General features: G+C 54.7%; 2 protein-coding genes across 4 annotated transcripts in view; both read right to left on the bottom strand.

Moving 5' to 3' along the window:
* The window catches only part of PSMD11 (proteasome 26S subunit, non-ATPase 11), an 18,377-nt gene extending 12,060 nt beyond the window's left edge, over nt 1–6,317 (bottom strand). Inside the window, exons 1-2 of one of the 3 annotated variants that reach the window (XM_027667858.1) lie at nt 6,173–6,317; nt 4,542–4,643 (exon numbers count right to left, since the gene is read on the bottom strand). In XM_027667858.1, the coding sequence (XP_027523659.1) occupies nt 4,542–4,643; nt 6,173–6,263 (193 nt within the window). In that variant the 5' untranslated portion in view covers nt 6,264–6,317. Of the gene's footprint in view, nt 1–4,541; nt 4,644–5,695; nt 5,825–6,005; nt 6,092–6,172 lie in introns of those variants that run through there. The other 2 variants (XM_027667859.1, XM_027667860.1) reach the window with 2 other exon arrangements.
* CDK5R1 (cyclin dependent kinase 5 regulatory subunit 1) overlaps nt 1–7,128 on the bottom strand; it is a 24,393-nt gene extending 17,265 nt beyond the window's left edge. The window contains exons 1-2 of the mRNA XM_027667914.1: nt 7,026–7,128; nt 6,299–6,374 (exon numbers count right to left, since the gene is read on the bottom strand). Coding sequence (XP_027523715.1) covers nt 6,299–6,374; nt 7,026–7,128 — 179 coding nt within the window. The remainder of the gene's footprint in view (nt 1–6,298; nt 6,375–7,025) is intronic.
* Nucleotides 7,129–7,423: the final 295 nt, after the last annotated feature.

The following is a 7,423-nucleotide window of genomic DNA, read 5'->3' as shown; positions in this document are numbered from 1 at the left end:
TTCCTTAACACTCCAACTGCTGGAAAATGACATTCCTTAACACTCCAGCTACACCTTTACCTGATCAGCTCTTACCTCACATAACTACATTTCTGCTCGTAAGAGGTACATTTTAAGCTATAAACTGAGTCTTTAGAAGAGGTGGAAGAAGGAAAAGTCTGTCTTTAAGAAGAAACACCCTAAAGTGTCATTCCCAGAGAGCAGGAATGTGGCTGTCAGGGCACAGCAGCTCCAGGAGTCGCTGTCACCCTGGGAGTGACCTGTTGGAATTGCACAAGTGAAAAGTCTCCTACAACAAACAACACGTGGCCAGCGGGGCAGGTCCCAGCCAGGGCTGTTTACAGTTTGGGAAGATGATCTTCCAGCAGGGCAGGATTCAGTGCTGACTCATCAGCAGAGGGGTTTACACTGAAATCACAGCTATTTGCCCCAGATGTCTGAGTCTCACCCAAATATCAGGTGGATCTCACACCACTGTGTTTACAAGACTCAACAGTAATAAAAGAAAAATCAAACGAAGACTTGCAATGACTAATTCAGGAATCTGCAATATACTCTGTTTCAAACTGGTATCAAATCAGAACTAAAATAAGAGACTAATTTTATTTCAATTGGTATATGGGGGAGTATCAGGAGGATTTCAGTTTGGGAGGATTCCAACAAAAACAAATGAAAACAAGGTTTCTTCCATATTTCATTTAGCAGTAATGCAAAGTAACTGTCATGAGAATATCTTACTAATATCTAAAAATTATTCCTCATATTTTTTACTTTTTCAACCTATTTATTTTAAGTTTAACCAAGTCTGATACAATTCATGTCTCACACTCCTAAGAAGTGGAACCCAGTTTTTTCCACTCCAATCACTCATAGTGATCATGGAATAGTTTGGGTTGGAAGGGACCTTAAAGCCCATCCAGTGCCACCCCCTGCCATGGGCAGGGACACCTTCCACCAGCCCAGGTTGCTCCAAGCCCCGTCCAGCCTGGCCTTGGACACTTCCAGGGATCCAGGGGCAGCCACAGCTTCTCTGGGCAACCTGTGCCAGGGCCTCCCCACCCTCACAGGGAGGAATTTCTTCCCAATATCCACCTAACCCTGCCCTCTGGCAGTAGGAAGCCATTCCCCCTTGTCCTGTCCCTCCAGGCCCTTGTCCCACATCCCTCTCCAGCTCTCCTGGAGCCCCTTTAGGCCCTGGAATGATGTTGTACTGACATTTCCAAACATCTCAAAGTGCAGATTTAGAACAAACAGAACTTATCTGGGGTGTGCCCTGGATCTTCAGAGCAGCCTCATTCCCAAACTGCAGTGCAAGAGACCCTGAATCCTTCCACAATTAAATACTTGGAACAGGGAACAAAACAAGATGCTCTGTCAGGCCTTAGCCTTCAGAAAAGTTTGACTTTCTCTCTGCCAGAGCACACATGGGCAAGTTTTTCTAGAACTAAGGTACAGCTGCTTTAATATCTAAGCCCTTACAGCGCCCAGCTTTGATTCCACAAGGAACTGATATTTGCTGTCCCACTTCACCCACACCACTCCTGTTCTGAGGTCCATTTAACCCCCAGTACCACTCATGGATGCAAATCCCAACCATCTGAACCCAAGCCAAACACTTGGGGGTTTCACACACAGCAAACAACCCCCCACAACAGCAGCACACAGCTCCTTCCAGTACCTCAGTTCTGCACAGAGCCACTCCCAGGGATCAGGATGTGAGCTGGGAAGGGGGGCTCTGGGTCCATCACCTCTCAACCACTCCCAAGCACCTCCTCCCGTGCAACCCTGTGCTACCCCAGCCCCTCAGGACCAGTGGAATCATGGCTTTAGCGCCCAACATACTCTTCCCCACAGGAACTTTAGAGGAAAAAAAGAAAAATCAGGTGAAACATAATGCAGGATGTGTCCAACCTTTCCACTGATGTGCTCTGCAGCTGCCCCAGAACTCAGGAGAAACCCAAGTCAACAGCTGGAATCCAGCCGTGCACTTTGCAAACCACACGTTCAGCCACACGGGATCAAAGTTCCCACAGAAATTTCTCTTCCCTACCAACATAACTATCAACTATTTTTAGGATTTTATTTTTTTCAAGTGAATGCAATGCCTGGTAAAGGGGTGTGATTGACAGCTCTGGAGAAGTGATGAGCAGCAGCTCTGGAAAATTAAGCCTTGCTGCTCATCCTCGGGGAAAGTGCTTCCATGAGCTCACACATCATGGATCCAAATTCCTGATCCGAGTTATTCCAATTCTATAAAAACCTAGAACTGTCACAAAAAAAAAGGAATTGATCTATGAGTTTATCTGCTTGATAAGGATACAGGATTGAAGAGGGTCACTGGTATTACTGTTGTTTTTCTAAACAAAGGCTGCAATTCAGCAGAGTCATGGAATCATGGAATGGTTGGAAGGGACCTTAAAGCCCATCCAGTGCCACCCCTGCCATGGGCAGGGGCACCTTCCACCAGCCCAGGTTGCTCCAAGCCCCGTCCAACCTGGCCTTGGACACTTCCAGGGATCCAGGAGCAGCCACAGCTTCTCTGGGCACCCTGTGCCAGGGCCTCCCCACCCTCCCAGGGAAGGATTTCTTCCCAGTATCCACTTCTAGGGATATTGGGCACTGCAACACCTCAAACCTGTCACCTGTCACCACTTGCTAAAACTAAACCTGGAAAAGGGACAGGAAGGGAAGGTGACAGAGCCTCTCCCACAGCACCAGCACAGCCCCAAGCTGGGGTACCCATTCCTTCCCCCCCAGTTCCACCACATCTCCAGAAAGCACATCCTGCTGATCCCACTCCCATCTACACACACACAACTGGCCTGTTAATGTCACCACATTAATTTTCTTCTACCCAGAACAAAATCACTCTGCAGTTCAGTGTTCTCTCTAACACCCTGCAAATACATTTCAAGTTTGCTCCTTCCTAACCCTGTGTTTGAAGAGTTAACGTTGTTATTTTCAATTTCTTAGTCTTCCCTTTAAAAAGAAATAAATCTATTAGCTGCCCACCCTCTCAAAAAACCTTGGAGTTCTTTACACTGGTGTAAAACTTCCACTTAAACTCAAGACTACTCCAAGCTCTGCAGAGATGAGGAGGCCACATGGACTCTGCTCCCAGTTCTGCTCCCCAGCAGCACATCCCACACTGACCTGAGGAGACCCCGGTGATGGTTTCCCCCTTTTTGGCCCAAACACTCACATCTCCCTCGGTGCAGGGGCAGAACCACGTTTGGTTTTTTCTACATGAGTAAACAGCAGAGTGCAAAGGGCACTGGCACAGTGACACCCACACCGAGCTGACTGACTTCAATCAGGAAAGGGGCACTTGTACAGCAGTTTCCTTTGTCCTGCTCCAGGCCTTCCTGCAGGAATCCTGTGCTGGAAGGGTTTATTGTGCCCCAGAGGCTCTGGAAGGAGCTCCCAGCAGGAATCAGAGGTGCACACCTGAGTGAAGGGACACGAACAGCACCTTTGTTTCCAGCACTGCTCTCAGGGCCAGTCACGTCCTGTCCCCAGCCCTTTTAAATGGGATCCACAGTGGGGTTGGGGTCTGGAATGCTCAAAACACCTGTGGGTATGGGCAGAGCACTTAAATGGCCCAGTCAAAGAGATGTTTCAAAAGGTTGGACAGTGGGACACCAGGGGGTAATTCCCCAACAAATATAAACTGTGCTCTGGATCAGCAGCTCCCTGAGCCCTCACTGAGCCTTCCCAGTGTCAGCTCTGGTGTCCCAGTCCAATTCCTGTGTGATTAAACCTCCTGCTGGGCTGCTTTCCCCACCAGTGCCAGCCTTAAGAGCACACACCTTCCCCTCCTCCCCCTGACCCACTGCTGTGCACAGGCAGAAACCCCAGGGCTGCAGCCTGGCCAGGGAACACCGACATGGTGTGACAGCTCCTGCAATGCTCCAGGTGAAAAGGGCCCTCGAAAAAGGCACAAAGACAACCCCAAACTGCTGAGTGCAAAATAACCAACCCCCTGCCCTGAGGAAACAGGACAGGAACAGATTCTAAATAATCACTGAACAGAGAACTCAGCTCCATCTCTGTCCCCTCACAATGGAGGGACTGTCCCATCCTGCTCCCATGTGGAGCTGGGCAGGCTTTGCTGATGTCATGGCCCAGCAGATAAATCAATTAATTGTGAGGGAAGCTGCTGGAGACAAAGGACTTTATGGGACAAACTTTCCCATTTGAAACAAGGCTCTGAGGTAATTAAAAACCAATCAGGAGACACTTCTCATCCCAAACATAACGACTTAACAAAACTTTAATCACTTGTACTAAAAGACCAACACGTCCAAGGGTCACAGACTGAATTGTACAGCAGCATCATTTGGGACACTGGGACAAGCAGCACAAGATTAACATTTTATGTTGGTTATTTATTTTTTCAGGGTTTTTTTAGTTTAGTTTCTGTCCTGTCTCTGAGAAAACATTCCCTGCCAAAAGCTACTTTTCCTGCTGTCCCATAAATAATGAGACTAAACCCACTGGCTGCAGTACCTCCTGTCAGCTCAGCTGGATCTCAGACTCACCTTCTGCCTGCCCAGTCTTGGCCAGTAGTGATGCCAGCTCCAGGATGCTCTGCTCCTTGACTTGCACTGCCTCCTCATCGTTCTCCTGGACATCACGTTTCACTGGGGAAAAAAACACAGGAAAAGTTGCTTTGGTGCTGTTCCAGAGGACAATCCCTGCTGGTCAGCTCCTGGAGAGGTGCCCAAAAGCAGGAGCTGATCCCACAGGCACCGGTGAGTTCGGCCCAGCCCGAGAGGTCAGGGGGGCAGGTTCTGTGGGAAGTTTAAATTCAGTTTGCAGAGCTTTGCCTGTGCTCCATGAGAGTATCACAGCTGACAGACCCCACTGCAATCCCAGCTCTGAACAGTCTCATTCAGCTTGTCCAGCTGTGCAAGTGGCATTTACAGACACCACCACACACCAGAGCCAGAGAACCAAATAAAGGGCATTTAATGGGATTTCCGGGGTTATCCCACTCTGGGATTGCTAATGGTGCTGCTCTGTGTGTTAAGCTGAGATCCTGTAGATGAAATGCAGCACAACACCATCTCTGAGAGGTGGGTATGTCCCCCCTCACTCAGGTGTCACAGCTGCTGGCAGTGTTGCTACACTCTGCCAGGTGAGTGACTCTGCTCCCGGGCAGGTAAAGGGCCAAATGACACCCAGAAGCACCAATTCATGAGTTATCCCTTTCCTTCCCTGCCGCCACCCCCAGCGCAGGGAATCCCTCCAACTTCCCCACAAACAGAGCTAAAATCCCAGCTCTGAGGGGACTAAACCCTCCAGGAGCCCAGACTGTGGCTCTCAGCCCCTGTAACTCAGTGTGGTGCCCAAACAGAGGGAACTTTGCTCTCAAGGAGAAAAGCATCGCACGACACTCTGGGCTGCTCCCGATCCCCCGACCCACAGCCGGGGCTGTCCTGACTGAGCCTGACCCGGCCCAACGCGACTTGAGAACACCAACCCCTAAACAATGAGCAAAACACCGAGGGAGGCACGAACAACTCCTAAAGCCCTGACAGCCCCTCCGAGCCCGGACACGAGCACCGGGAAAACTCGTCCCGGCACAGCGGGGTGACAGCGGGACACGGCACCTCCGCAGAGTCCCCGCGCGGCACAAGAATTAAGGCGTCAGTGCTTTTGCACCGGTTTCGAGGGCTCTCCACTCTCTTACTCCCAAATCATCGACAACCCCTTCAACACCTCCAATAAACGCCCAGGGCAGGGGGTGCCACCAGCACCCGCCAGGGACGAGCAGAGCGAACACGGGGTGAAGTTCTCCGGCGAGGAGTTCAAACCGAGCCGCGGCACAACGAAAAACCCCCTCAAAGCTGAGCGTGTGCGGCGCTGAGAGGGTTTACAGGGGATTCCAGAGCTGCAGGAGGAGCCCTCGCCGCCCGCCCTTCAGCGCGGCCGCGGCACCGCAACGCGAACCCCCCGCGAACCGGCACAGCCCGAGCACCCCCTCACACATCAACGCTCACACAGCGCCGGCTCCGACTCCTCCATAGCCCCGCGGCGCGGAGCGGGCCGGGCCCAAGGCCGCGCTGCCCGCACGGTGAGTCAGCAGCGGCGCGGGGCGCCGGGGGGGGCGCGTTGCGGGCGCGTTGCGGGCGCGGGGCGTGGGCGCGGCGGTTGCCGGGGCGCTCACCGATGGAGTGCAGGATGCCGATGGAGGCCTCGCGGTCGGTGGAGAGCAGGGACTGCGCGCGCTGCAGCTCCAGCACGGCCGCCGCCGCCATCTTGCCGCTCCTCCGCCTCGCCGCCCTCACGGAAAAGGCGCGGCTGCGGCGGCGGCACCGCCCCTTCCGCGCGCGCGGCATGTCGGGAACGGCGCGAGGGAGGGGCGGGGCCTGAGGGGGCGGGGTTAAGGGAAGGGGAGGGGTCTGGGGGAAGGAGGGGGTGGTTTGAGAAGGGCGCGTTTGGAGGGGAAGAAAAGTGGGCGGGGCTTGGGGAGGGGGCGGGGTTTGGTGAGGGGAGGAGAAATGGCAGAGACTGAGGGATGGCAGAGAGCGAGGGATGGCAGAGAGCGAGGGATGGCTGGGAGTGAGAGATGGCAGGGAGGGAGGGATGGCAGGGAGGGAGGGAGCGGTTGGAAAGAGAGCGTTTGGCGGAGGAAGGGGGCGTGGTTTGGTGAGGGGGCGTGGTTTGGTGAGGGGAGGCAGACTGGGAGTTAGGAAAGGGGCGTGGCCTGCGTGAAGTGGGCGTGGCCTAAAGCTGAACGGTTTGTATGGGTGGGGCGTGGGGCTAAAAATGGGCGTGGTCATGCAAAATAGCTGTCTGGGGGAGTGGCCTGTCGAAGGGCGCGCTCGCCGGGGAGATGGGGGCGTGGCTTCAGGGGGGGCGAGGCTTGAAAAGGGGCGGTACCCTGGTGGGCGTGGTCTATTGAGCTGGATGATATTTGGGGTGGGCGTGGTCTGTGACTCCCGGGGGTCCCGCCCCGTCCTGGGGAAGGAGGGGAGGGGGGCGGGGGGAACACGGGGCCGAGGGACACCCAGCGCGACCTGCGTGTGGCTCTGGCACCGAGACCGCCGTGGGGCACCCCGGGGGACCCTCTGTGGCTGCACGGTGGCGTGGGGTGAAGGGGGGGGGTCCCACGCGGGACATCCCCCACCCGTGGGCCTGGCGCGGGAGGGGGGGCTGCAGCGTGGGACCACATCGATGGCCGTGTCCTCCCGGGGGGTCCCGGGGGGGTCCCGGGGGATCCCACGGCCCGCACAGCGCCCCAGACAGCCCCGGGGAGGGAGGAAAGCCCCCGCAGGGCCACGGCACCGGTGACGGCAGGGCCCGTGGGGGAGGCTGTCCCTGTCCCCTCCAGGAGGATGATGTCCCTGTCCCCTCCAGGAGGATGATGTCCCTGTCCCCTCCAGGAGGATGATGTCCCTGTCCCACCAAGGAGGAT

The sequence above is a fragment of the Corapipo altera genome, unplaced genomic scaffold (genome assembly GCF_003945725.1).
Source record: "Corapipo altera isolate COAL_440 unplaced genomic scaffold, ASM394572v1 174, whole genome shotgun sequence".
NCBI lineage: Eukaryota > Metazoa > Chordata > Aves > Passeriformes > Pipridae > Corapipo > Corapipo altera.
Note: the sequence above shows the minus strand (reverse complement) of the source record. Positions and strands in the feature narration are given on the sequence as shown.